Source organism: Nicotiana tabacum, chromosome 20 (assembly GCF_000715075.1).
Source record: "Nicotiana tabacum cultivar K326 chromosome 20, ASM71507v2, whole genome shotgun sequence".
NCBI classification, from domain to species: domain Eukaryota; kingdom Viridiplantae; phylum Streptophyta; class Magnoliopsida; order Solanales; family Solanaceae; genus Nicotiana; species Nicotiana tabacum.
Genome location: NC_134099.1, coordinates 158,396,978 through 158,412,038, shown reverse-complemented (window position 1 = coordinate 158,412,038; position 15,061 = coordinate 158,396,978). Strand labels below are relative to the sequence as shown.

The following is a 15,061-nucleotide window of genomic DNA, read 5'->3' as shown; positions in this document are numbered from 1 at the left end:
GAGGTAGAGGGAGACCTAAGAAGTATTGGGGAGAGGTGATCAGGCTGGATATGGCGCGACTTAGGGTTACTGAGGACATGGCCCTAAACAGGGAATTGTGGAGATCGAGCATTAAGGTTGTAGGTTAGGGGAAATTGTGATGTCTTTTTTACAGCGCACTAGAGTGAGACTAGCCGGTTAGGAATTAGTCTTAGGATGCTATTGATCAACTACTGATGATGGACTTTATCTTCTGTATATTAATACCTTACATATTCTCGTATTTCCTATATCTCGTATATTGCTGTTACTTTGTTTTTATGGTATTTATGTTATGTTATGGATTTTATGGTATTTTATGTTGTTTTATTATGAGTCTATTGATAGTACTAATATAGTGTCTCTTGTTGCCTCTTTGAGCCGAGGGTCTCCTGGAAACAGCCTCTCTACCCCTCGGGGTAGAGGTAAGGTCTGCGTACATATTACCCCCCCAGACCCCACTTGTGGGATTACACTGGGTGGTTGTTGTTGTTGTCTAAGAGAGTTGATTTTCTTTTTCTTTTTTCCCTTTTTTTTTTCCAACTAAAATGGAGCTGCATTAATTTTTGTATAGGGTCAACTGATAGAAACACTATATTTGCATAAAAGTTTTTTTTTTAAAAAAAACCATTCCGTATTCTAGGCTTATTGGCCCGACTAATTAGAACTTGTGTCGGGTACTCCAAGGGAGAGGTAAAGTGCTTCTTATAGAAGTTCTTTGTTCTCGGCTCGAACCTAAGACATATAATCAAAAGGTAGAGGCATATGCACAAGTAACTAATGAACTCATAGCCAATATTCTAACAATACAATGTGCATTATGTTTATAATCCATATGTGCCAAGCGCTTAAACCAAAAAAAAAATAAAAAATCAAAGAAAATAACAACTACCTAGACAATTTAACCAATAAAAACTGTATACAGATTGTACTCAGGTACTATATACACAATGAAATAGTTACCAGCAAGTTTCAAATCCAACTCTGTTCTCACAATATCAATGTACATTCAAAGAAGCATGTCAATTGTGATCCAAACTTGGAATGATAAGTGAAGTCAAAATAACACAAATGAGTAAGCATTGCCTCTCTTTGCCAGCTTCAAATAGATGCCTCTCATCCTCAGAATTCTAAGTTTGCATAGTAATGTTTTCTCCAATAAGAAATGCTTCTATCTTCCATGATGCAAGAGGAGATCACAACCCGAGGCGGACATAATGTTTCAATTGAACCCAATAGTTTTACACGGCATAAATAATATATGTGTAGTATCACCAAAATTTCTACAAATACGAAGTTTTGAACCCATAATTGCAAAAAATGAATTCAGTGGTTTAAATCCTGCATCCGCCTCTGATCACAGCCCTTGTGAAATTGCTTCATACCTCATCCATAAGTTTCGGGGTTTCGCCCGTTGGCTTACTTTCTGTGTCTTTGGTTGTTTTTGGAAGGAGAATATTGCTCGTTGTTGGACTATTTCCCATGTCTTTGGTTTTGTGAAGGAGAAAAGTACCAGAGAGGATAGTTACAAAGCCACATAATTCTGTTATTATCTGTGTTGCATTCTGATGATCCCAGTCCTGCATCCCATAAAACAATTGTCAAGTTTGAACCTTTTTAGATGTAACAAAAAAAATAAAATAAGGCAGCCCGATGCCCTAAGCTCCTGCTATGTGCGGGGTCCAAGGAAGGGCCGAACCACAAGGGTGTATTATATGCAATTTTATACTCTGCATTTCTGCAAGAGGCTGTTTCCACGGCTCGAACCGGTGACCTCCTGACTATTGTAACATTCAGATGAATAAACAATCAAGAAAAAACAGAACATATTTACAATTTGGCTAGTTGATAGGCTGGTAATTTGGCCACCAAGTGGAAAAAAATTACAATAAACTTCTTATTTTGCATAAGTGTATCTTCTAAACATATCCATTATACACAATTAGAGAATTCTTTTTCTTCTAAACATCATTTACTGCCCTTAAAATTACTCGATTTCATTATCTTTGCAACTATAATGAAGGAGATGGCGTCCAAATTACGGAAAGAGTTTAACTTCTATACGTAAATGGTGTAAAAGAACTCTTACAATATCAAGCTATCTAAAGATCTGGCAATTTTAAAACAGGTTAAAATACTGATAGTATAACAATTCTTTACACGCTCAGAGTGTATAAGTTAAATCCTTGCAGAAAATACGCTGTCTTTAAGAAGTGGAAGTTGATAAAACTAAAGAATGCTGGAAAGAGAATCACAAAACTGAATATTGAATTACCTTAAACATTATCATGCTGGCAAGAATGGTTAGTGTCGTAAACATGACATAATATACAGGAGAAACCACTGCTGTATTGAATGTGTCAAGTGCCTACAAAACACAGTAGCAGAGTCATAGTTAACATTATGAAGATAACAGGTGTAGCCATAAGATAGAAAAGGGCAGCTCGGTGCACTAAGCTTCCTCTATGCGCGGGGTTCGAGGAAGGGCCGAACTGCAATGGTTTAATGTACGCGGCCTTACCCTGCATTTTTACAAGAGGCTGTTCCATAGGCTCGAACTCGTGACCTCCCGGTCACATGCATGCATAATATATGAAAACATAAAATACACACTTGAAACTACAAACTAGTGACTCCTTTTCCCTATCAATTTTTAGTTCCAATCAATCATCTAAGTGGAAATCCCTGAATTATAAAGTAATATCAAAATTTTGTTTTCTTCCAAAAACCCTGGTAAAATAGATGTGGGTCTGGGAAAGATAAAGATATATCCAAAATTACAAATTAATTTGGTTTTACCTTACAACAACAACAACAACAACAAACCCAGTGAATTCCCACAAGTAGGGTCTTGGGAGTGTAAGATGTATGTAGCCTTACCTCTACCCTGGAAGGGTAGAGAGGTTGCTTTCAATAGACCTTCGGCTAAAGAAACAATGCAAAGAAGCAGCGACAACAAGTAATAACAACAATAAGTTATTAAGAAAACCAAAGCGAGCTGAAGAAACAAATCAGTTCTAATTTGCACTTAAAGGGAATCCAACAAATACCTTGTTCAAATAGTTCAGCTGTAAAAGGCAAAAGATTGTAACAAACACAGTAAATAACCATGTTTGGAAATACTTGAACTGATTCTTTCCTTCAAATGAAAGCTTAAGCGCGATTCCAACTGCTTTCACACCCATAACCTGAATAACCACAAGAGAAAAGTCAAGTGATAAGCATATGAAATGTATACAAGGAACCTTGAGCTGCAGGTGAAAACGCGTAAAAATAGAACATACTGACCGTGAGAGACCCCGTGAGAGAACAGATTCCGATGTAAATGACCATATACCTCTGCCCATAACGAGGCACAAACCGGAAAATAAGGACAATTACCAGCACCACGACTACGCATGTGTATATAATGAATCCTGTTCTTCTCAAAAACCTTTTGGTTAGTTCAAACAAATAAACACATGTAGATATTAACTAAACAAAGCAAGTGTTGCTATGCTGTTATTGTAAACTATTTCAGTCAAAAAGAGAGTGAATTGTTATACATAGTACTTGACCAATGTTTCAGCTATAAGGATTTCACCATATAGAGAAACGCCGATGCCTGTAAGGCAACAGTTGCCTCCCTATTTCTCCGCAACAACAACAAATGTGCTACTATACCAAGAAAGTTAGAATCGGCTATATGAATCCTCACTAATCCTATCGCTCCATCTAAGCTCATTTCAGACCAATACCATGAAAAGTACTAGATGTTCACTAGCATATAAATCTTTGACCGGAAATTTTTCAGCAGGCGAAATGCAAGGTTAAGAAAATGAAAGAATGTAGCGGAGATTGCATTTGAGAAATTACCTGGCTCGGTTGCTAGGTACCAAACATCCATAACAGATTCAATTTTCCTTTCGAGTGGAGCATGTAAGACGATACTAACAGAGCCAACCAAACAGAGGACACAACCAACAATACCAAATATGTGCAATCTCTCCTTTAAAATAAAATGGGCTAACACTGCACTGCAAAGGAAAGTTATACATGAGTTTTTGAAACTAAAAAGAGCTTTTTCCAAGTAAAATTCTTCTGCAATAATGAATGCTACATTGGTTACATACCTCACAATTATACTTAAAGCCCCTAGAGGAGTCACAAGAATTGCCGGGGCATATGCATAAGCAGCAAAGTTAGCTCCCTCTCCAATTATCACTGCAAGCATATGCAAGTTTAGGATTATGATAATACTTCCAATACTACATATATATATCAAAGATTATGCATGTACTTCAGAATTTGAACCGTACACGTTGGCGTGCCACCACGCCAACATGTGTGTATCACCCGCCATGCCAACATATGCAGTTCAATATCGATAAAGATCCCTTCTGCTTAAGGGGAAAACAACTGCATAACAATAACATACATTTAATTAAGTTTGAGTTATGTCTCTTACTAGTTAACATCCCAGCCCACCACATTGGTTCCAACAGATAAGAGTGGCCTCCTGAACCTGTTCAAAAGTTAACTATATTTAGAAATCAATATAACACAACTAGTCTATCCTAGCCTCAGTAGAAACAATAGAGAACATTATGAACCATACACTCAATGCAGGGGCAAAATCTCCATTAATAGCAATCACGCTGAATTTCCTAATTCACCAAATTTTATTAGGAGATTACAGCATCTCTACCTTCTCAAGGTAAGGGTAAGGTCGCATACACACCACACTCCTTAGACCCCACTTGTGGGTTTGTTGTTGTTGTTGTTGCTAACGTTATTGTTATTGTTAGTAGGAGATTACAATCATATAGTAATTTTCATCGTTCAAAAGCTTCCTATGAAAACCAATTCCTACAAGTACAAATTACATGTCCCCTTAACATAATGGAGGTCGTGGCGGAGACACCCTTCTATAAGGGGTGTCATCTGACACTGTTTCGCCAAAAAATTTCACGCACACAAACACACGCATAATAGACCGACACTGATTGAAAAATAAATGCAAAGTAAGCGTCAACTTGGGACTAGAAGTAAAGCATTAGAACCTCTATAGCCCCAAACCAAAACATATGTACAAGATGAGTTGTGATAATAGGTCGACAATACTACTACAACAACAACAACAACATACCTAGTATGATCTCACATGTGGGGTTTGGGGAGGATAAGATGTACGCAGACCTTACTCCTACTTTGTGTAAGGTAGAGGAGTTGTTTATGATAGACGCTCGACTAATAACAACAACATAACCTCGACAGTGCTTGCACAAAATCCGGTGTACAACATTGTCTAAACCATAGGTATACATAAAACTACCCAATTTGATACCAATATAAGACAAAATGAAGTTAATATTTATATATCCAACAACAATACCATACAAGGAATGCAAAAGATTTAAAAAGAATTATGCAAATGAGGAGATCAAGAAAGTGTACCTGCCCTTGTTCCTGTTGCACTAGCCTTTTTAAGGCCTTTCTTCTTAATAATAAAACTTGATCCAATAAAAATACTTGATGATATAGCTAATATAACTCCATGAACATTATCAGATATTCCTCTCATTTTTATAAAAAAAAAATGGAGAGGATTAACAATTTAAGTTTCAGAAATTCAAAAACCAACTTCTATCTGCATTAATGAAAACCCTGCAATCAAAAATGAAAAAAAAATCACATTATCACAACAAATTACATGCACAATATACAAATTCAATTAAATATAATATTTTTCCAGAAAACAATATATAACTCGAACCTTTTGGGTTTGTTTTGCATGTAATAAAGTGGCTAAAGATATAAAACATCGCCCTTTATCCCAATATAGATGAATTTAAGATAAAGGGTCGATGAAAAAAGTTTATGTTACTACAAAATATTGTTTAAATTTTCGATATATTTCAACTTTTTCTTTAGCCAGCTTCTATGTCTCTCATTTTTATCTGGCAGAATATACTTTTTTTTTTCTTTCTTTCTGTATTTCTTTTTCTCTCTCTTCTGAGATAGAAGAAACGTCATACTACGAGAAATACGTTACACTTGAGATTCAGAAATAAATTTGTACACACAAATGTAAAGCCACTTTTTTATGGTTTGTTTTCAGAATCCCACGTTGTTAATCTTGTATTGGCTTTTTTAGTTTGTACTTTGGTCCCCCAACTTTTCTTCTACCCTTTTACCACTTTTTTTTTTAATTAAAACTTTTTTTATTACATAGGTAAAAGGAAAAAGGAGAGTTTTGGAGCAATGATAAAGTTGTTTTTGTGTGACATATAAGTCACAGGTTCAAGCCGTAGAAGCATCCTTTAATGCTTGCATTAGGGTTCTGTCTACGTTACACCCCTTGGGGTGCAACCCTTCCCTGGACTGTACGTGAATACGAGATGCTTTGTGCAGCGTTCTGCCATTTAGGGGCAGGAAAAAAGGATATGAGGGAGGGGACCATAAAGTAGGGATTCGAACAATCGTCAACAAGGTAAAAGTTCAGGTAGTCAACCAGCTGAGCTACTAAAATTTGGCTTTATTTGTTTGGACGTTAGTCCCTCAACTTTTCTTCTACCCTTTTGCCACCTTTTCACTTCAAAATATTCTTTACTTTTCGGTTTAACCATCAGGTTTCTAAGTTTGTTAGCCTAGCTAATTTAGATTCGCATTGATTAAATTTGCTAAAGGGTAAAGTGTACCTTGCTAAAGATTTCATATCTTACGACTCAAATCTAAGAACTCTAATTAAGGATGAAATATTCTATATCACCCCTTTTGAATACTCAGCCGTTAGCATTGCAATAACATAGATTTTAACCATTTACTACAATATCGTTTTTTTTTTTTTGTGTTATAATTTATTTGACTTTGCCGTAGTACATATGATGTGTCTAAAATTATACTGATTAGATCAAGTTTACAAATTCAGTATTTTTTTGCAAAGTGACAAATTCTTTTGTTATGCAACATGATTTTCTTTAGATATTTTGCTTATTATTATTTCTCAAGTCATGTTTAATAAATTTTACCTCCAAAAAGTTGCATATTTCTCTCCTTTTTTTTCTCAATATACTATCTATATTTCTTGTAACCTTTCCATCACATTGTTTATAGTTGCAAATTTCACACGACAGCTTAGTTTAATGATCTCTACTTGTGTTAAACTATTGTTCAGAAGAAATCTGATTTAGCAAAAATAAATGGAAATGAAAGTAATTCTCTCACATGATTTTAAAGTTTATTTGTTAACTGATAGTAAGAATATTATGTCTGAGAAGTATTAAACCACTATATTGATATTTATCTGATTCTTGAAAATTTTGTTTTCGATAATTCAATGTAAGTTTCCATAAAATTAAAGGACGTGAAAGATTTTTTTTTTTCAAAATTAAGAAAGATAATGAGGGGTGCCATATTAATTAGTTTTGCAAATTATTGGTCTAATAAAAGTTAAAATACAAATTGTATAGGTGATAGGAAAAAAGAAGGCACTCCGCTAATCACGTCATCTTTGTACATCACAAATAAACAGAAGAAGTTTGATATTTCCTTTAAAAGGAAATTCTGATATATAAAAAAGGTAAATCTTAAGGCATAACACAATCGAAATAAATATTTGATAGTAACACATGTGCTAGTCAGTCAATTTGCTCATAATTAGTTGCATTGGACATATAAAAAAAAATCTAATTTTCCTTTTTATGATGACAATTGGACTCTAAACCCGCAGCGGCTATTCTTTGGTACTCACTGAAGGGTACTCGAAAGGATAGTCGCTGCGAATTTCTCTGGAAATTTTTCCAAAAAAAAAAAAACATGTGAAAGCAATAAACATTTAAAAGATTAAGTTTTAGATCTATTAGAATTTGTTTGTTGGAAAGAAAAACAAATAAACATGAAAAGGACAATTACAAAAGGAAGAAGACATACCTTAGGTTAATTTTGCCTGCCCAAAATGAGATTAAAAAACACAAAAATATTTTGAGGGTTTGAGTGGGTTAAGGTTGCAAGAGTGGTAAATGAAATAAAAAGAATAAAGATTTTTGCCCTTTTCCTCTTCTTTAGATGATTTTGGGGTGTAACAAATCTGAGAGGAAACTATTTAAAATATTTGAGTCCGTTAGGTGTGAAAAAAAAAGTGGCTATTTTGGTAATACTGGTCAGTGAAGATAGGGAGGATGTATATTTACTTGGTTTATAAGGTAATCACATGAATTGCATGAATATGATAATAAATTTTGGGTAGAGCAATTAAAGAAAAATTGTTATTAATAAGTTATGTAGAAGACAACATACGAATCTTGGTTAAGCAGAAGAAAATTGAATAGATATTTACAAAAACTATTTTTCAACCAAATGTAATTACAGAAATTATTTTAAATTTTTAGAAAAAACAGGAAAAACTACTCCACAAGTGTTTAGAAAACTTTATGAAAACAGACGCCACAAAACTTTTTTGCTAGTACAACATGCTTCCCCCTCCCCCCACCCCAAACCCCTTTTCCTTTTCCGTATTGGCCTTTTTTTGGGGTGGGGTGGGGTGGGGGGGGGGTGGGGGGTAAACTAGGGAACTTACAGTCGTTACCCTTTGAGTGCGTTCTGAGTAAAGTCCGTTTCTGACTTGAGGGGTCTCAGGACCCCGTAAACTGCGACAGAGATCTTGTATATGTATATGTATATGTATATGTGTATACTTTGAAAATGGTTAATCTAAATTACTTAGCACCCTGAACATTAAAAACTTTTTGATACCAACAAGAGTTGTGGTGGAGTCGTAAGTACTCCTCCGTTCTTAACCAGAGGTCTCGAATTCGAGTCTTAGTATAAAACGTTTTTGTTAGGGAGTGATTTATCCCCAGTAAGAGACTTTCTGGCACAAGTTCGAATTTAGTTGGAACCCCATGCGGGTGTTGGTCACTAGGTAGGAAACCAAAAAATAAAATTAATTTTGATAGGTATCATTTTTGTATAACTAGTAAACAAATTGCTTCAATCTGATTTGGTTCTTAAACAATTATCTAATTTATTATCGGTATTACAAAATCACAATTTGTTTAAATAACCAAAACCAATGAGATTATAAAGTTAATCAATCTTGACTTGTCAGATATTTTCAATGACTAATTTTCTCGATTCAATTTATATTTCATGTAATTGGCATTTTCATATTCTGCAATTCAATATTTCTTTAATTAATATATATATATATATATATATATATATATATATATATATATATATATATATATATATATATATATAGAGAGAGAGAGAGAGAGAGAGAGAGAGAGAGAGAGAGAGAGAGAGAGAGAGAGAGAGGCTTATTCTAGTATGGAAAATATTTTGTTTCCTGTTTTAGAAGATACTGAATTTTTTTCAAATATCAATAAGGCAACTTACCATAATCAAGTATGGAAGTTCAATCAATTACGAACTAATTTTTTCAATTAATTACCCAAAATTATCTGCTTAAACTACAATCTATGGTACAATTATGTAAAGACTTAAATTGTTCTTTTACATCTATAATTGCCTGGTGCTGAAAAAAATTACGTAGCCTCTGCTGCAAACAACTTGAGAGACCAGGTATTCATCTTGTTCCTATTTGTATTTCATCCTCCTGAAAATTTTCATATTGATTTTTCTATTTTTTTTTTTCAAAAAAATATTTTAGTTACATCTTTATAATATGCTTTAATAAAAATCTAGTTCTTTACCTTAGATGATCAGATGAACTTCTTTTGTTTTAGTGTATGTTACTATGATATATTCTTTTCTTTTCGTTTTGTTGTTGTTGTTGTTATTGTTGTCAGTGGCGTATGTAGCATTATGTTTACGAGTTCAATTGAATCCATAACTTTTAAGGGGAGAATAAATTTATGCATAAAAGCTTATTAAAATAGTAAGAAATAATGAATATGAACTCATAACTTTGAAAATATGATGAGTTCAATATTAAAAACCTTAAATATTGAATCCATAAAATTTAAATTATGGATCTGCCTCTGTCACTTGTTGTTATTGTTGTTGTTGTTGTTGTTGTTATTGTTTTGGTTTGTGCATGCTATTTCCGGGGATAATTAAAAGTTTTATTCATGAAAAATACAATAGATCGATTAAGTTTTCTCCTGTAATTAATTATAAAATGTAGTTGGGAGTTATTTAAATGGGATAATTAATATCCGATCATGTATTTAATGGAGCTAGATGTTTGCTCTTGCTTGTTTTTTTATTAACAGATAATAAATAATTTTATTGATTTTCCTCTTGTATTTCTTTTAATTACATTGTATATGTGTATATCAACTAGTTGGAATTAATGTTTAGGATTTTTTTTTTAGATTCAAAGATTTCATGACTCTTATAGAAAATTTTCAATTTGTAGTAAAAGACAAATTATTGAGTAGAGGAATTAAACATGTTCAAATTGATTTGAAAAACTCGTTGAATCAATCTCAATCGTTTGAAATTGATGAGGCATAATTGTTCAATCGATCCGAGTTTACATAATATTTTAATATAATTTTTCCTCTTGTTTTTGGTTTTAATTGCATTATGAATCAACTAATGGGAATTAAGATTTTTTTTTCTATCTTTTTTTTTTTGGCTGAAGAATTGAATATTAAGGTTGAATATCTTTGTTTGATAGAAGTCTCTTGAGTTAAGGTAGCTTATCCGAAGATTTCATAGAATTATTTATTTATAGAAAATCTTTGATTTGTAGTCCAACACAAATTATTGAGTAGTGGAGTTAAGCACGTCCAAATTGATTTAAAAATACCGTCCTAACTTATTTGAGATTAAAAATTATTATTATTTTACCACTGGTTCACATGAGGATGGGGGGAGTAGAAGTTACAAGTTTGACCGAATTCAGTAATTTTGGTCCAAATATTTATTATAGAAAATTTATTGAATAAGTACAAATCATTGATTTAGAACTCAATAATTTAAAAATTCAGAATCCTGAAACGCATATAACTTCAAATTCTGACTCCGCATCTGAATCCAAATATATAAAGAAGTTAATCGAATAGCTGATACCTACCCGGAACTGTTAATGCTTGTAATACCTCTGTTTAGAATTAATATATATGTATCTTTATTACAAAAAAAGAAGATTGAGATATAATTGTTGTTGTATAATCATTATTATATTATTTTAATCATGTGTAATAGAGTTAAATTTACCATCTTTGTGTTTTGAAACTAATGATCAGTAACTAAGACGAGATATGTGTTTGGTGACGAATACAAAACTCATAAACTTTAAATCCTAACTTTAACTCTGCTCAAGGGGTGTCCAAAGGCGGACCTATACTATACCGTGAGAGGTCATCGGTATCCATAAAGTTCAGTAAAAATTTCATATATACATGTATATATCTTTACAAAATAGTGATATATCAGTAGTTGACACCCTATATACAAAGTAGATTTTGGTTGAATCCAAAACTGCATCCCCGACCTTCAAATACTGATACGCCTATGGAGGCGTCGATGTGTCAATTGACACCCCTCCGCGGGAAAATTATATAATGTAGCTAGATTAAAAAAAAAATTATGTATGTATACTATACGTTGAATATTCTCGACTTTTTCGTGTAGTTACCTTTTTATATTTTGACTCCTCTTAGTAAAAATTCTGATCTTGAGTTGAGAGTCTATCAGCACCTCTCTGCTCCATCGGGATATGGTTAAGGTCTGCATACATACTATTCTCCCCAGTGAGATTTTATTATTATTGCTGTTGTTGTTGTTATTAGTGAAAATCCTGACTTCGTTACTGTCCCCACCGGATTCACAATGGAAGAGGAAACAAACATTATGATGTCAAGCACCACAACATACCTAACTGGAGATTGTGATTCAAGCAGTACAAATAACATGCAGTCCAAAAAACACAAAAGAAATGCATATACAAGAAAAGCTTGTATTTCTGGTTCAAGATTTAAAGGTGTAGTAGGGCAACACAATGGCCATTGGGGAGCTCAAATATATACAAATCAACAAAGAATTTGGCTTGGGACATTCAAATCAGAAACAGAAGCTGCTATGGCTTATGACAGTGCTGCTATTCGACTTCGTAGTCAAGATTCACATAGAAATTTGCCTTGGACAAATTCTACAGTTCAAGAACCAAATTTTCAGAGACAGTTTTCAACTGAAGATATTCTTAGAATGATCAAAGAAGGTTCTTATCCTACAAAATTTGATGAGTATTTGAAAGAAAAATATGAAGAATGTCACCCTTTCAATACTTTGCCAGTGGCGGAGCTAAAGGTAAGGAAGGAGTTCGTCGGAAAATTATACTGTGTGCAAGTAGGGTAAAACAACTTTTTTCCAAATTTATATTTTGTTAGTGTACAGATTTTTTTACGCTATCAGGTCACATAAAAGATATTTACAAGTAACCTTCCACGAATGGTGAAATCTGCAATCTATAAGTAACCTTCCACGAAAAGTAGTTGTAGATATAAGTATCTTTATTACAAAAAAGAAGGTTGAGACATAATTGTTATTGTATAATTATTGTTATATCGTTTCTATTAACATGTGTAATATAGTTCCACGAAATGTGAAATTTGTAAGGCACGTCACCTGCTACAACATAATCTGATAGTATAAAAGAATATTATACTGTCAGTGTATATAAGTTAAATGCATATATAAACCGATAAATTCCCTTAACAAAAAAAAGAAGCTTGTAAGTGTAACATTCTTGCATATATACACTTACAAGCTTCTTTTTTTAAAAAAATTTCTTATTAAAATTCCTGACTCTGCCAATGCTTACAGGCGAACGAGGGATTCTCATACAAGCAGCTTTTCCAAAAGGAGCTGACTCCAAGTGATGTGGGAAAGCTAAATAGGCTTGTAATCCCAAAGAAATATGCATCAAAATACTTCCCACAAATCCAAGAAGTTCCAGATGTTGAGTTGGTGTTTTATGATACCTCAAGAAGACAATGGAAGTTTCGTTATTGCTATTGGAAAAGTAGCCAAAGCTTTGTTTTCACAAAAGGCTGGAATAGGTTTGTCAAAGATAAAGGTTTAAGAGCAAATGACACAATTGTTTTCAACTTGTGTGAGTACAAGACTGGACCAAAAGAGATTTCTGCTGATTTTGTGATAGATGTGTTAAAAGGTGTTGAGGTTTTGCCAGAACCAAAAGTGGAAATTGAAGAAAGAATGAAGACACAATCAACTGATGATCATGCTGTGGAACCAGTTTGGCTTTTTGGGGTGCAGATAGGCTGGTCGACTAACAACGACGACGACGACTATATGAATCGTCACTTCTTCATTTAAGTTCAACTCATATCATCGTCGTCCTAATGCAATAAGGCTGGACAGAGACAAAAAAACACCCTTTTTAGCAATTCTGCTACTAGCATTAAGTACTTTAATGTTTTTTTGGGGGGTGCATGAGACTTCTAAAGTTTTTTTTAAGGGGAGCCTCGGAGCAATAGTAAAGTTGTTTTCGTGTCACCTGTGGGTACTGATACTTGTGTCAGGGTAGGCTACTTAAGTTACATCCCTCGGGGTGCAACCCTTTCACTGGTCATAAGTGAACGCAAATTGCTTCGTGCGACGGGTTGCCCTTTTAGTTAAAACTTCTAATTTTTTGCTTGAATGGTCTCCTAGAAACCGAGCAGCCTTAAATGACAGTGTTACCATATTTTTGTTATATTGATACAAAATTAGGCTATGACCCTTTCTTGTTGCTAATGGTAATAGCTATTCAAGGAAGAATAGCATTTGAGTTTAGTTTTACTCCCAATTTCCAGAATAAAATATTCTTCTAGTTAGATATATTGGCATCAACATTAAATTGAACATGTATGAGACAGCCACAAGTCATTTTATATTTTTTAAGCAAAATAATAAGAAGAAAAAAATAGTTTAAACAAGTTTCTAAAAAGGAAAATATGAGAAGAGGGAAACAATAAACTTGCCCATACATACAGCTTGCCTCACCACAATTCTCATGTATAATTCATATATAATCATGTATAATATTTGCATAATCAATATATAATTTATGTATACTAGCTAAGAAAAATAAACAATAAATCCGGCTAGCTATTCATGTAAAGATCCCTTATTAGTTCGACGATCAAATTGGTCTGGCATCACTAAAAGGGCAGCGTGATGCACTAAGCTCATGCTATGCGTGGGATCCGGAGAAGAGCCAAATCACAAGGGTCTATTATACGCAGACATCACTAACACATCATAATTAATAAGAAAATATAAGAGGAATTGATACCGTATAACAATGAGTAACTATAATTGGCATTTTATTGGCCATAAATTTAGGTTGGCACTAGTAGCCCAAAACAATTGGCGTAAAATAGCCAAATCCGAAAAGACACGATTATATAACCCCTCAAAATTGGGGAGATTTTAAGATTTTGTCCCCCTAATCACGCTTGCATGATGTATCCCTTCAGAAGCATAACTACCCAGTCGACCAAAATAAAACCAAATGCAGAAACTATATTTCCTTCAAAAATCAAAAAGGGTGCGAAGTTTTTTCAGCCATCACGGAAATTGAATATCAAATTTCTGTATTCTGATGCAATAATTAGTGCTTTCTTTGACAACAATTTTTTTTTTGAAGTTCTAAGAAATTGGCTGAAGAAGGGTTTCAATCTCTGTATATAGAATACATATTCAATGGCTACTTTTTCGATTTTGATACAGCACGGAGGACACTGGGATAGCAACAATCGATTTGTGGATTACTCAGTTGAAGGCGTGGTGATTATCACATAAACTAAATTTAGTGATTTTGTTTCTACAATTTCAAAATAATTGATGGTTGACACCACAATTAATTTGCTTGAAATTCAGTATAAATGCGATGATGATTCACCGCCAATGATGATGCACAATGATATGGGATTGCGTGTATATATCAAGTTGAAGAAGAAAAATTATGCATTTAATGAATATCTGTGAGCACATGATTTTTGCCCTATGAGAATTACTCTCAAAAAATTCAAAATAAAATAATTTTTTTCCCGTTGTTTGCAATTTTGTGAATTTTTATAGT

General features: G+C 33.5%; 2 protein-coding genes across 4 annotated transcripts; one reads left to right on the top strand and one right to left on the bottom strand.

Moving 5' to 3' along the window:
• Positions 1–814: 814 nt before the first annotated feature.
• LOC107811858 (putative magnesium transporter NIPA2) lies at positions 815–8,054 on the bottom strand. 3 transcript variants are annotated; one of them, XM_075241435.1, is made up of 9 exons: positions 7,930–8,054; positions 5,455–5,664; positions 4,436–4,522; positions 4,131–4,221; positions 3,874–4,034; positions 3,307–3,434; positions 3,069–3,206; positions 2,294–2,386; positions 815–1,598 (listed from the first exon to the last, which is right to left on the bottom strand). In XM_075241435.1, exons 2-9 carry the CDS (start codon positions 5,579–5,581, stop codon positions 1,398–1,400), a joined length of 1,026 nt encoding a protein of 341 aa, XP_075097536.1. In that variant the 5' UTR covers positions 5,582–5,664; positions 7,930–8,054; the 3' UTR covers positions 815–1,397. The 3 variants fall into 3 exon arrangements, with proteins under 3 accessions (XP_075097536.1, XP_075097535.1, XP_016492341.1); XM_075241434.1 differs by lacking the exon at positions 7,930–8,054 and adding an exon at positions 5,774–6,002; XM_016636855.2 differs by lacking the exon at positions 7,930–8,054 and adding an exon at positions 5,774–5,999 and having other exon boundaries at positions 4,466–4,522.
• Positions 8,055–11,855: 3,801 nt separating this feature from the next.
• LOC107811841 (AP2/ERF and B3 domain-containing transcription factor At1g51120-like) lies at positions 11,856–13,311 on the top strand. Its single transcript, XM_016636836.2, has 2 exons — positions 11,856–12,282; positions 12,799–13,311. The coding sequence occupies exons 1-2, from the start codon at positions 11,887–11,889 to the stop codon at positions 13,309–13,311; spliced, it is 909 nt and encodes a 302-aa protein (XP_016492322.2). The 5' UTR covers positions 11,856–11,886.
• The last annotated feature ends 1,750 nt before the right edge of the window (positions 13,312–15,061 follow it).